The sequence below is a fragment of the Mixophyes fleayi genome, chromosome 5, assembly GCF_038048845.1.
Source record: "Mixophyes fleayi isolate aMixFle1 chromosome 5, aMixFle1.hap1, whole genome shotgun sequence".
Taxonomy (NCBI): domain Eukaryota; kingdom Metazoa; phylum Chordata; class Amphibia; order Anura; family Limnodynastidae; genus Mixophyes; species Mixophyes fleayi.
In genome coordinates, this window is record NC_134406.1 from 1,266,575 (window position 1) to 1,281,675 (window position 15,101).

The 15,101-nt window shown below is 43.6% G+C and overlaps 1 protein-coding gene and 1 long non-coding RNA gene across 8 annotated transcripts in view; one reads left to right on the forward strand and one right to left on the reverse strand.

The window, feature by feature from the left end:
- Positions 1-15,101, forward strand: part of PLEC (plectin) — a 239,186-nt gene that overhangs the window by 67,658 nt on the left and 156,427 nt on the right. For 2 of the 7 annotated variants that reach the window (XM_075211530.1, XM_075211532.1), the window contains exon 1: positions 14,386-14,446. The exons of the other annotated variants lie outside the window; for them this stretch is intronic. In XM_075211530.1, the coding sequence (XP_075067631.1) occupies positions 14,401-14,446 (46 nt within the window). In that variant the 5' untranslated portion in view covers positions 14,386-14,400. Of the gene's footprint in view, positions 1-14,385; positions 14,447-15,101 lie in introns of those variants that run through there. 7 annotated transcript variants of the gene reach the window in all.
- LOC142158001 (uncharacterized) overlaps positions 13,298-15,101 on the reverse strand; it is a 216,641-nt gene continuing 214,837 nt past the window's right edge. Inside the window, exon 5 of the long non-coding RNA XR_012692705.1 lies at positions 13,298-13,630. This is a non-coding gene — a long non-coding RNA (uncharacterized LOC142158001). The remainder of the gene's footprint in view (positions 13,631-15,101) is intronic.

Sequence of the window (15,101 nt, forward strand, 5' to 3'; positions counted from 1 at the left end):
TGTTCTAAAAACAAATGGGATGAAAGTACAGAGCATCACTTACGTATAATAATCTGTATGCCTGGGGGTAGGCACAAAGATGGACAGTTCTTCAATTAGATTGATCTCCAAGAAACTGATAATTTGCCCCTTCTCAACACAGGTTTTTTAAGCAATAAAATCAATTAAATTGAAGGACTGTCCATCGTTTCTGCCTGACAATTTGTTGTAACTGGTCTCAGCTTTTTACAGACACTTCCACACCTGTCCCCACCCCCAGTGGATGTGGTTAGTGACACTTTTTTCAATCACCATTTGCATGTTGTCTGATTTACTACCCAATTCTACTGTGTGACCTAACTTTTCTGTGGAGCGTCACACAGACCCAATTTTATTATTAATAAATCCCCTATAGATTTGTCCATCTTTTGATACCAAACATGTATTTCCTCAACTTCTCTGTGTGGCAGAATTCTTAATTTGACATATGAGCTGCCCTTCATCATGCTATTGAGGAATTTGTGGTTGATCACTACTTTTATTGATTTTAAGTGGCATATTTTAAAACTGAATTATTCTTGTCTATATACTATAAGTCAGCACATGGTCTCCTTGAGCCTTGCTGAGCGGTTCCTAAAAGTGTATTCAGGTGTCAAAACTCCATCCCAGGCCAGGATATATCTCACCGCAGGGACCTTAGAAGATAGCAGTGTCACCTGTGTCAGCTTCAAACACTGGGATGTGCAGAGTCACTAAATACACACACACAGGCTTTCTGACTTCACATTTTACGTAGCTCAACTTATCAATGGATTTTTTTGATATAACATTTTTACACTGCAGTTATGATTTAGGGTTTATTCCCCACAATTATGTGATGGGTTAACCCTTATAAATAACTGTAAGTTCTTTATGTTCACGACACCTCCCCTTTTTAAGAGATGGCATGGGGATTGACTGACAGGTCATTGCCCAGGCCAACTCCCATAGATTCCCCCTGGTTCCACTAAGATAGCTGTTAGCTCGGTCTCACTCAGGTCTCTGGTGAGAAGAGTTAAGAGGGGGTTAAATACCTAATTTGACTGGGACTTCTGGTCCTTCAATAGCTGTGGGCTAACCTCTGTATTCTTAGCTACACTCTCTGTGACTCTGACTGACTGCATCTCTTTGTGGGTGCTGCCTGAGAGAACGCCTCCCTCCCACAGAAACTCCTGTAAGTGGGAACCCCTTAATCCTGGCACAGCAGAATACCTACTTCCACTCTGCCGCGCTTCCCAGTTACGAAATTCCCTGTCAGTGGGACACACTATGTAATTCTTATTCGGGGGGCTACTAGTCTTCCGGATAGACAACCCATATGGACGAATCCTCCCCTTGAACAGGTCTATATGGGAGTGTAGATTAACAAGGGGTTTGGGCCCCTCATCTACCTCCTCTAGCCGGCTGACTAGGAGAGAGTTCAGGTGAATGTTCAGAACTCAGATGGAGATCTGAGTGGTGAACAACCGAACTACAGGTCACAGCAGCGATGTAAGGATTGTGGTCACTCGCTATTTCCCGTTGGTCATTTTTATGTGTCTCCCACTCATGTTTAACACCCCTGAGTACAGCTGGTTCAGGCACAGAACAGACCGTTTCACTCTGCCCTCCCTCACATTTACACTGTATCCTCACTTCTGAACACATTACCTGGGTAAGAACGTTGCTGTTATCTAACCCAACAGAAATATTATTATTATTATTATCGTTTATTTGTTGGGCGCCACAAGGTTTCCGCAGCGCCGTACATGGTACAAACAGTAGACTATACAGGGTAAGACAGTACAGAACAATAAACAAAAAGTACCAGTACTTCAGAAAGAAACTCCAGGCAGGCAGATACAGTAGAGACGGAGTGGAAGAACAGGTATGGAGACAGGAGGGAAGATGGGCCCTGCTCATACGAGCTTACATCCTAAGGGAGGGTAAACAGAATCAGGTACATAAGGGAGCCAGTGAAGCAACGGGGAGAGAGAAAGGGGGCAGGGGAGAACCAGAAGAGGTGAGAGGTTAAGTGGATGGTTGGTAGGCCCACACTGTATCACATAGTTCCATTTCTAGAAAGCATCTTATCCACACCAGTATAAAGGCCAATATTTGCAGTAACAGTGTCATCTGTCCCTACCTCATGACAAGATGTCAGTGTAAAAACAGGTTTAGATTCTAATGCAATACTATTTTTGGCATTATCATAATTATGCGCGGCAGCACAGTGGCCTAGTGGTTAGCACTTCTGCCTCACAGCACTGGGGTCATAAGTTCGATTCCCGACCATGGCCTTATCTGTGTGGAGTTTGTATGTTCTCCCTGTGTTTGCGTGGGTTTCCTCCGGGTGCTCCGGTTTCCTCCCACACTCCAAAAACATACTGGTAGGTTAATTGGCTGCTATCAAAATTGACCCTAGTCTGTCCCTCTCTGTCTGTCTCCCTGTCTGTCTGTGAGTGTGTGTCTATATTAGGGAATTTAGACTAAGCTCCAATGGGGCAGGGACTGATGTGAATGAGTTCTTTGTACAGCGCTGCGGAATTAGTGGCACTATATAAATAAATGATGATGATGATGATGATGATCAGGTACAATACGACATTCTCTTTCCCTGGCACCTGGGAATAACCATGGGTACTCTCAGTAGATTCTAACACTGTAACATGGGTGGCATTAAAATCATTACATACTTCAAGTACAACAGGATATACCCTTTGCCTGTCACATCCTGGCTTACACCCTTCAGGTGCAACTGAACAGACCTTTTCCTTGTCACCTCCCAGAGGAGGGTGAAGTGTTCTTCTTTTCTGGACAGGCGGTACTGATGTGCCACACCTGGTTGCACACAAGACATCGGCGGGTGTTTTGTGTGCAACCAAAACCAAAAAAGGCTTTGTCCCCACCCTCCCAAAAGATGAAGGAATAGGGGCTGATGGTGTTAAGGGGGGTGATGTTGATACTTCTGGCTGACCCCTTTCCAGGATGACTGCCCTGGCACAAAATTCCCTCTTAGCTGCAGGTGCCCGGGTGACAGTGTACATGTCAGCCATTCAGGGTCCCGATCCATTACCCATTCCTTCACATCAGCTGGGCACAAAGTGAGAAACTGCTCCTGGATCATCAAATTTCTATCTATCTATCTATCTATCTATCTCAAATCTCTCTATCTATCTAGCTCATATCTATCTATCTCATATCTATCTATCTATCTCATATCTATCTATCTATCTATCTATCTATCTCATATCTATCTATCTATCTATCTCATATCTATCTATCTCAAATCTATCTATCTATCTATCTATCTAGCTTATATCTATCTATCTCATTTCTATCTATCTATCTATCTATCTATCTATCTATCTATCTATCTATCTCTCTCATATCTATCTCAAATCTATCTATCTATCTATCTAGCTCATATCTATCTATCTATCTATCTATCTCATATCTATCTATCTATCTATCTATCTATCTATCTATCTATCTATCTATCTCATATCTATCTATCTATCTATCTAGCTCATATCTATCTATCTATCTCATATCTATCTATCTATCTCATATCTATCTATCTATCTATCTCATATCTATCTATCTATCTATCTATCTATCTATCTATCTATCTATCTATCTCATATCTATCTATCTATCTATCTATCTATCTATCTATCTCATATCTATCTATCTGTCTAGCTCATATCTATCTATCTCATATCTATCTATCTATCTATCTCATATCTATCTCATATCTATCTATCTATCTATCTATCTATCTCATATCTATCTATCTATCTATCTATCTCAAATCTATCTATCTATCTATCTAGCTCATATCTATCTATCTATCTATCTATCTATCTATCTATCTATCTATCTATCTATCTATCTATCTATCTCAAATCTATCTATCTATCTACCTATCTATCTATCAATCTCAAATCTATCTATCAATTGTTATGTGCGTATTGTCGCTAACCAATAACGATTGTCGAACCTCGATTTGTGTTTCCAACGCACAAAGATTTATTCGCAAATAGTAGTATAATATGTTCAAGCGAAGTGATAATAAATACAGCCGTGCTTATCGCAGGCGCTCTGGATCCAGTGTGCAGTCATTAAATCCTGAAGTCTGGGGACAAGATGTCTGAACACTAGATGAGAAGCTGCTGCTTATATACACACAGAATTACAGTAATACAATGGAGATGGTATAGCTTGCTTCTATTGGTCCAGGTTTCAGGAAGGTCCAAGGAGTTGTCATCATTGGCTAGTTCATACTAAAGAATCCAAAGGAAGGGGTCATCTCTCCAGGGGGTATGCTCTGCTCTTCCCGCCAAGATTCCTAAGTCTTAAGTAGTTCATAATTCCCTATCATTCATAACTTGTGTATGCACTCTGCGATTCCTTCACAGAGTGAACCAAACAGTAGCAAATGTTAAGAGGTTTATTATGATACCACATATGATATGATTCCTTTAACCTGTTCCATATATTTCACTAATGTGCATATAACTTATAATATATAACATAAATACTACTATATTTCGACATAAATGACTATGTGTTGCAATTACCATTAATGTGTACTATTTTACAAGTATGCGTGTTTGTGCGAATGTATGGTAAAAGACCAAATACTGTTGCTGCCACATGTAGTAGCTGCGTACGCCCTTCCACGCCGTAGCGTGCCCTTGTACGCCGTAGCGTACCAAACGCATTTTTTCAGACAAAGACAACCAAGTTTGCTCGACTTTAATTGAAATGACTTTATCCAATTTGCTGACTTTGACACTATCTATCTACCTATCTATCTCATATCTATCTATCTCATATCTATCTATCTATCTATCTATCTAGCTCATATCTATCTATCTATCTATCTATCTATCTATCTATCTATCTATCTATCTAGAGTGATCTCCAGCCCTGCCCTCGCCTTAACACTCTCACTAGTGTTAATGAGAGAATCACTGACCTGATGTCAGCTGGTCCTTTTGTGACAGGGCTGAAATGCAGTGGAAATGTTGGTTTTGGGATAAAGTTTATTGCCATGTCAAAGAGGGACTTTGAAATTGATTGCAATTCATCTGATCACTCTTCATGACATTCTGGAGTATATGCAAATTGCCATCATAAAGGGGCAGCAGACTTTGTGAAAAATAATTTTTGTCATTCTCAAAACTTTTGGCCATGGCGGTACAGTTGTCTACTCTCCCAGATGTCCGGGAGACTTCCGAATTGTGGGAGAACTCCCAGATTGAGTTACAAACTCGGAATGTGAGAGCTTTGGAGTGCGCTAATGTTAAGGTTATGGGAGTTAGGGGCGTCTGGCTATCTGAAGATGCTGTGCAGGAGGAGAGAAATTACGTACCGGGTGATCGTACTACAACAAATGAGTGGTAGCTCTTGGGTCCACTGAAAGTGTTCTCACCCTAGAGGCCAGGATGGGACGAGTTAGGTCTATACTGTGACATCCAGAGAGGAACAAAGTGATTTGTGCCTTGATGTGATATAAAATGAAAAGACTGTAGAAACAAAGAATTTGACAGAACCGCTTGGCCAATCTAGTCTGCCCATTTATTAACCTCTGGTAACCTCAAACCTCATTTCATCCTTTATTCTTTGTACGTGTTGTAAGGATATCCTTATGTCTATCCCAAGCATGTTTATCATAGTTGCCTACTCTCCAAATTTCGGTGAGGTCTCCCGGAAGTGCAGGGAAACCTCTTGGAGGTACGTGAATAGCGAATGGTATCATTGCACAGTGGGGAGTGTGATGATGTAATTCACAGATTCATATCCCCAAGTCCTGTCACCTGGACCTGGAGATACAAACTATATATATATAAATACACTATATGGACAAGAGTATTCGGACGTCTGACCCTTATACCTACTGGGACCCTACATATATTTTAATGTGGAGTTGGTCCCACTTTTGCAGTAATAACAGCTTCCACTTCTTGGAAGGCTTTCCACAAGATGTTAGAGTGTTTCTGTGGGAATTTGTGCCCATTCATTCTGTAGAGCATTTATGAGGTCAGACACTGATGTTGGACGAGAAGGCCTGGCTCACAATCTCTGTTCCAGTTCATACCAAAGGTGTTAGATGGGGTTGAGGTCAGGGTTCTGTGCAGGCCAGTCAAGTTCTTCCACACCAAACTCATCAAACCATGTCTTTGTAGTCCTTGCTTTGTGCACTGGGGCACAGTCATGATGGAAAAGAAAAAGGCCTTCACCAAACTGTTGCCACAAAGTTGGAAGCATAGCATTGTCCAAAATGACTTGGTGTGCTGAAGCATTAAGATTGCCCTTCACTGGAGATAAGGGGTCTAGCCCAAACCCTGAAAAACAGCCCCATACCATTATCCTCCTCCACGAAACTTCACAGTTGGCATAATGCAGTCAGGCAGGTAACGCTCTCCCGGCATCAGCCAAACCCAGACTCTCCCATCTGACTGCCAAACAGAGAAGTGTAATTCGTCACTCCACAGAACACGTTTCCACTGCTCCACAGTCCAGTGTCGGTGTGCTTTACACCACTCCATCCGACGATTGGCATTGGTCTTGGTGATGGGAGGCTGCATGCAGCAGCTCGGCCATAGAAACCCATCCATTAATCAGCAGATCGTTTTACACACTATGCGCCTTAGCAGTCGTTGACCCCATTCAGTGATGTTACGTGGTCTTCTGCTTCTGGGCTGAGTTGCTGTCGTTCCTAAACGCTTCCACTCTCTAATAATATCACTTACAGTTGACCATGTCCAGCAGGGATGAAATTTACACAAACTGTCTTATTGTAAAGGTGGCATCCTATCATAGTACCACACATCCTATCACAGTACCACGCTTGTAGTCACTGAGCTCTTCAGAACGACCCATTTTGTAATACAAATGTTTGTAAGTGGAGACTGCATGGCTAGGTGCTTGCTTTTATTCACCATATATAAATATATATATATATATATATATATATATATATATATATATGAGATAACCTGTGCAGGGACTTCTGTTTTCCATTAACCCTAAGGTGGGAGAGTTCCAGAGGTGACTGACCTGCAGGTGAGCCCAGGTAGGTGTTGCACAGAACACACAATACACCCATAACAACAGGAGTTAGATCATAATATGTTCTGAGGAAGTTGCTCCATTTTCAGTGAAAGAATAAAAAGATATGTAAATAAATGTCTGGAACACAAATTTGACCTGCGCAGGGTCATGTTATCACATTCCGGGTTTGCTGGAGGTTATGTGAGGAATGTGGAGCTGGATTATAGTCTGTGAAATGAGCTTGTTTTGCAGAGTGTTGTCTGTTTGACATTTCCTCCCCCTTACACTGCTGCCGTCTGTTATTCATCACCCCCTGCTTACTCTCAGACAGAATGAACATTTCATGGGGGTCTCCTATGAAACTCCTGTGGCAGACCTGTGTGAAATCCTCTGGACTCTTATAACTAGTTGAGTGCAGTACAGGTTCTATTCTCTGGACTGACATTGATATCAGACCCCCAACTGCCCTGATATTAGGGGGGTGTCCTTTGTCCTGGCTGCCATGACTGTAGGGGGTGTCTGGCACAATGTTGCCCTCACAGCAGGGGTGCATAGAGGGAAGGGTGTAGCATAAGGCGGCCTGGCACTGCAGAAGGTTGGCTCAAACTGAAATGACCATTGTGTGGAATCAGCAGACCATGGTGCCGCATACATCCTGTGGTCTATTAGTGGGTCTATGGATACATGTGATCTATATATTAGCGGGTCTGTGGATACATGTGATCTATTAGTGGGTCTATGGTTACATGTGATCTATTAGCGGGTCTATAGATACATGTAATCTATTAGCGGGTCTGTGGATACATGTGATCTATTAGCGGGTCTATGGTTACATGTGATCTATTAGCGGGTCTATAGATACATGTAATCTATTAGCGGGTCTGTGGATACATGTGATCTATTAGTGGGTCTATGGTTACATGTGATCTATTAGCGGGTCTGTGGATACATGTGATCTATTAGCGGGTCTATGGTTACATGTGATCTATTAGCGGGTCTATGGATACATGTGATCTATATATTAGCGGGTCTATGGACACATGTGATGAAGCCGTTACAAGTAGATCACATGTATCCATAGACCCGCTAATATATAGATCTCGCTCCTTCAGATACTTTCATGTCCCGGCCGTCGTCATGACGACCGGTACATCACTTCCGCTTTGTCCCGGCCGCTGCCAAGGCAACGGTCGGGACGCTCTCAGGTTACTAGCGCCGCGTCCCGGCATCTAGGGCAGCCTGGCGCGTGCGCAAAGTAATTATTATTGCCAGCTGGTTGTTTCTCTGCCCCCTGCTTCCAGGGCAATTTCTATTGGGCCACATGAGTATTTAAGGCAGGAAGGTGCAAGCCCTCCCTGCCGGTTATAGTCCCTGCTTCCTAGCACACTACCCTGCTTGTCCTGTCCTCTGTATACCTTCTGGATCCTGATTACTGTTGCCGACTTATTGCCTGAATTTTGACTACGATTTATTGCCTGTGACCTTTGACCCCTTGCCTGGATATTGACCACGATTGTTTGCTAGTGACCCTCGATCTTTTTGCCTGGATTTTGACGCTGCCGTCTTGCCTGTGACCTGCTCGACCCTTGCCTGGACCTCACTTCGCTTTCCTGGGTTCTCCCCAGTCAGTACACAACTCACGACCCTCTGTTGTCTGCGGCCAAGTCTGTCCCCACCACTAGGGGCTCCAGCGAACACCAGACGTCAGAGCAGACTCCGGGTTTTGTGGTGCTGGCTGTTGGGGTTCCTAACACTATTAGTGGGTCTATGGATACATGTGATCTATTAGTGGGTCTATGGATACATGTGATCTATTAGTGGGTCTATGGATACATGTGATCTATTAGTGGGTCTATGGATACATGTGATCTATTAGTGGGTCTATGGATACATGTGATCTATTAGTGGGTCTATGGATACATGTGATCTATTAGTGGGTCTATGGATACATGTGATCTATCTATTAGCGGGTCTAGGGATACATGTGATCTATTTATTAGTAGATCTATGGATACATGTGATATATCTATTAGTGGGTCTATGGATACATGTGATATATCTATTAGTGGGTCTATGGATACATGTGATCTATCTATTAGCAGGTCTAGGGATACATGTGATCTATCTATTAGCGGGTCTAGGGATACATGTGATCTATCTATTAGCGGACCTATGGATACATGTGATCTATCTATTAGTGGGTCTATGGATACATGTGATCTATCTATTAGCGGACCTATGGATACATGTGATCTATCTATTAGCGGGTCTATTCAGACATGTGATCTATCTATTAGCGGGTCTAGAGATACATGTGATCTATCTATTAGCGGGTCTATTCATACATGTGTTTGGCTGGTCATTGTGTATGTACATGTATGAGAACCTTTATCATTCTTAGAGACACAACACAACACTTATTACTAAAATTTCTTGTGATACTTTTATTTGTAAGGTTGTTGTCTTTAAAGGGGAAATCCAGTCTGCTAAATAATGCTGAATTATCTCCAAGGGTAAACTCCGTGCTCCAATTACACAATATGGGACTGATTCATTAAGGCATGCAAATGAATGTAAATTGCATTTTTTTTTTTAAAACGCATGTCCATATTCAACAAGGAGCGGATCTGGAGAATTGTCTCTTGCTGAATACAGGTCTATGTCCTCTCTGCTCTCACAGACACAACACACTGCAGGAAACGTACAATACATATGTGGAATATAAAGGTTCAGCAGAACGCACAGAAAGAAAAAAGATCAATTAATGTCACCTGTTAATAATATATATATTAATGACAAAATTGTTAAAAAAATATTATTTTTTTTTACTTTTTTGTTAATAGTAAAAAACAGAAAGCGTATTTCAGTGTGAACACGCTCTTTGTTTTCTACTATTAACATTGTGCTACTCCCAGCTCTGGGAGTTCATGGTGTGACCACTGGATGGCGCTGTTCTGGGAACGGAACATGTTCGGCATTACTGTAAATGTACTTTATTTGGGTGTCATACAAGGTAGTTTTAATTATTTATAATCGGTATAAGGGGGTAAAGAAAATGGTTTCTGAGGCCACACTTTGTCCACATACTAGCGATAGGAACTGGAGGTGCTGACGGTCCCTTATTGGGGGGGGTTGGTGGGCAATCAGCCAATCACACAATATGTCAGCAGCCCCCCGTATTAATACATGAAATATACAGAAAATAAATATTCTCAGCGCAGAGTAACTGACGTCTGCGTGTTCTACTGCACATTTCTAGAGGAATAAAGGGGCCGTTATTCTTGGGTATAGACATTAGTCAGCGACTGATACTGTCACATACAGCTCATCTCATTCCGCTATATCCACATGTGATTCTCCTCACTCCTCAATAATAACGTTTAATAATATTCTCACATAGTGAATCCTGCTGACTCTGGAGGGTGAGGCACAGGGTAACCTACCTGCGGGGAACACACTGGGTAACCTACCCGATGGGAGGCGACACAAGGTAACCTACCTGCGGGGAACACACTTGGTAACCTACCTGATGGGAGGCGACACAAGGTAACCTACCTGTGGGGAACACACTGGGTAACCTACCCGATGGGAGGCGACACAAGGTAACCTACCTGCGGGGGAGACACAGGGTAACCTACCTGTGGAGGGAGACACAGGGTAACCTACCTGTGGGGAACACACTGGGTAACCTACCTTCGGGGAACACACTGGGTAACCTACCCGATGGGAGGCGACACAAGGTAACCTACCTGATGGGGGGGGGGGGGCGACACAAGGTGACCTACCTACGGGGGAGACACAGGGTAACATACCTGCGGGGAAGACACAGGGTAACCTACCTGTGGAGGGAGACACAGGGTAACCTACCTTCGGGGAACACACTGGGTAACCTACCTGATGGGAGGCGACACAAGGTAACCTACCTGATGGGGGGGCGACACAAGGTAACCTACCTGCGGGGGAGACACAGGGTAACCTACCTGCAGGGAAGACACAGAGTAACCTACCTGTTGGGGGGCACAGGGCAACCTACCTTCGGGGAACACACTGGGTAACCTACCTGATGGGAGGCGACACAAGGTAACCTACCTGATGGGGGGGCGACACAAGGTAACCTACCTGCGGGGGAGACACAGGGTAACCTACCTGCAGGGAAGACACAGAGTAACCTACCTGTGGGGGGCACAGGGCAACCTACCTGCCGCTGTGTGGTCTGTTCCCTGCATGGTGAGGAAGGATAAACACTTGACAGAGGTGACAATGAGCTGGGAAACATGGGGCTGTGGACACACTGTGCAATTCACAAGGGATGAAAAGGAGGGGGATGGGCTCATTCTGCACGGATAGAGATTTACAAATCTGCACAGAGAGGAGAAGTCTCTGGTATACAGACCGCTGAGCACAGATATTATGTGACCACGCCTAGCCTGACTTATTGTACCAGGGACTCACATACTGTATATACACACTATCCTAATATAAAGACAACAGGACACCTCTCCTCCTCCTAGTACACTGTCCCCTTGTCTTCTCCTAATACGTAGACCTCTCACTTCCTCCTAATACACAGACCTCTAACCTCCTCCTAATACACAGTCCTCTCACCTTCTCCTAATACACAGTCCTCTCACCTCCTCCTAATACACAGTCCTCTCACCTCCTCCTAATACACAGTCCTCTCACCTCCTCCTCCTAATACACAGTCCTCTCACCTTCTCCTAATACACAGTCCTCTCACCTCCTCCTCCTAATACACAGTCCTCTCACCTCCTCCTCCTAATACACAGACCTCTAACCTCCTCCTAATACACAGACCTCCTACCTCCTCCTAATACGATCAGCGTTCATACTTCCTTATACAAAACAAGTTCTGGTATCCTCAGTACATAGGACATGTGATATTGGGAGAAAGGGATCATTAATCCCCATTTGAAAGACACAGGGTGATATAATGCAGCATGTAATAACAGAGAGTATTAGATTGTTAGCTCTCTGGGTTGGGCTGTTTGATTATTCTAACTTGCGTATTCCAGATACTTCTACATTTACATCAGACCTCACATGCTTCATACACATCTGGCACCGATGCATTAGGAAATTAGTGTAATGAAATGTGATATATAAGTGATACACATTGGGTTTCACACGTTTGGGGGAACTGGGATTTAGCAGAATTATGTCAGAGTCTACTAGTGTGGAGACAGATTCATCAGTAAACTGAGACATAACATAGTGTCTGACTACAGACTGACATATCCTCCACCATCCTCAGGCTCCACCGCCCCCACAGACAACACTAACTAGCCCACTAGATATCTCCCTTCCCCCCTAAACATGTCCCTGGACAGAGCCTTAAAATTAGGATTGTCCTGCTGAAATTGGTACAGTTGGATGTATGTACCCCATCCCATGCACAAATCATAAGGGCGAGTAAACCTCAAATACAAGTTGATGTAATATGATCTTATATTGTCATTCACATTATTACAGATCTATAGCGCCAACATCTCCTGTAGTGCTGTACACAGGAAGTTGAGTGTGTATAGAACTAAATGCCTCCCCACGGCTCCAGCCTCTTCCCCAATTCCTTCAGCTCTCACAAGTTTCTGAACCTCTGACACATATATATATATATATATATATATATATTTTTTGAAGGTTGTCAGATCTCTCAGCACACAAATAAACTGGTATTATACTTTGGGGGTGCATTAAAGCTCTATGACAGGGCTGCAGCGGGTGTCGGACGTAAACATCACAACATATACACTCAGTTACTAAGGGGGGAATTCAATTGGCCGTGTTACTGCCGAAAGTAACGTGGCCTGCGCACTATTACCGATATTATTACGTGCACGTAATTACCGTTAATGTGGTAATTTCAACTCTGGCTTTTTGCTCCATCTGGGAGAGGAGCTGGAGAGTTGTCCCCAGAGGGAGTATGAGGATACTCTCTAGCGTAGGCTCACAGACACTGGGGTAACCCCGCCTGGAAAATCAGTGAGACGCCCCAATATGCGGACAGCACAACACCGCGCCGGCTTCTGCCGGGAGCAGGAGAGGAGGGCGGACCTGGGCTATTATATTATATTTATAGGAGGGGTTGATTTACCTTTATTTTAACATTTAGAGTAAGCTCTGGCTGTCACCTTAGTATTACCGTTCTATAACAAGGTCTTTCATAAGCTGCTCAGTCCTGCTGTAATCAGGGACCAGAGTTACAGAAGCAAAAGGTACATTTCATAATCATCATTTATTTATATAGCACCGGCAGATTCTGTAGCACTTTACAATTGGGAACAAACATTCATAAAACAATACTGGGTAATACATACAGAGAGGTAAGAGGGCCCTGCTCACAAGCTTACAATCTATGGGATTTCTAGCGTGTTGTGAGGTAGAGAGAACATAATTGACCAAGTTGTCTAAAACGACAGTACATAAAATGGAAGAACAAGCGCTAAGCGAGGCGCAGTCACACAAATGTGCAAATCCGTCTTGTTCGCGACAGTCACTTCCAGGGACATTAGGCGATGACATTTCTGAATACGCTGCGTGTCGTCAGTAGATTCTATATGTGACATCAGCAACATTTGTTCCAGGGGTCGGATGAGGAAATAGAAAATGTGGCCGTCCGATTGGTAGAAAGGAAAATAAATATTATATAGAACACTTTTACACCATACACATTTATATAATGAGGTACAGCCTTTGCCACAGAGCTTACACTTTAGAGTTATAGCCTTGAGATGCAGCGAGTCTTACCGGTGATTATGTGTTTTACACCGCTCTTGGCCCGTTCTCTCACTGCAGTCCTTTCCATTAATTAATAAATCAGGTCTCAGCAGCAGAATTTCCTGTCAGTGTCTGATCCCCAGAACCATCTAATCTTAATCTGCAAAGTACCCGCAGTGCCAGTAACACCCACCTATGAATCACGTTCTTGTGGGTAAATATATATTGTACAGCGCTGTGGAACATGTTGGTGCTATATTAATACAGGATTATACTAATAAGGTATTCTGTATAAATGGTATGTTTATGGGACCATCTCATTGTCCCCAGTGCAGTAACTCCTCCATGTCCTGGGATCTCAGGGAACCTACAACAGGCCAGGATTTCAGAGTACTTGCGTCTTGGCTCACAGTGACACTGCAAGGACTGACAGTCAGCCCACCCTGCATGGGTTAATGAGAAGCCCCCTCCTCGTGGTGCCGCATTGTGTGCACAGCCCCCTCCCACAGCCAGGATTGGCTCTTACATCTGCATTGGGCAGGAGGAAGGGAGACTCTGATGCTGGGAACATCGGGACTCTCAGTCTCTGAATCAGGACCCCAGACCATGGACACCTCAAGGTCTATCCAGCAGGAGATCAACTCACTGAAAGGTAGGACAGCCTGCTGGTACTTGTAGTCCTCCCCCTGCAGCCCTGTATGATGTCACTCTGGGAAATAGCTGCAGGTTCTGTGATATGTGCTGAGGTCACCAATGTAATATCCTCACACAACTTCCAGGAACTTGGCAGAAATTAACATATTTTACTAAGACTTTGTGTATTGGGGGAAGGGGGATTGTTCTGCTCTCCTCACTTCCTGTGTGTAAGCTGCAGAGGGTATTATTACTGATGTCAGTGCCCTGTGTGTGACTGCAGTACTGGGGGAGCAGGGACAGAAGCTGAGCCACTGCTTTATGTCACATACCCAGCGTGGACATGTGTTTTATTGTGCCATGAGTGCGCACATTTAGTTCTTACTTTGTCTTTTATATTAATTTCCAGTAACTCACTTCCATGTGTCAGATTTGGATGGCGGCATCGATAAGATCTGCCTCACATTACCACATCGTTCTGTGTAATATATCACAGTACAGTGTAAGGGCCCAGAGCTTCACCTCCATACAGGGCACTACGGAGCCACGGAGGCCGACACGTCTCTGTGTATAATTATCAAATGTGACTGAATATAGATCGATTTTACAATATAAGAACAATCTTTTAATTTAAACATGTGTTGAGGTGTAATATGATTGGGTGAAACTGGGAC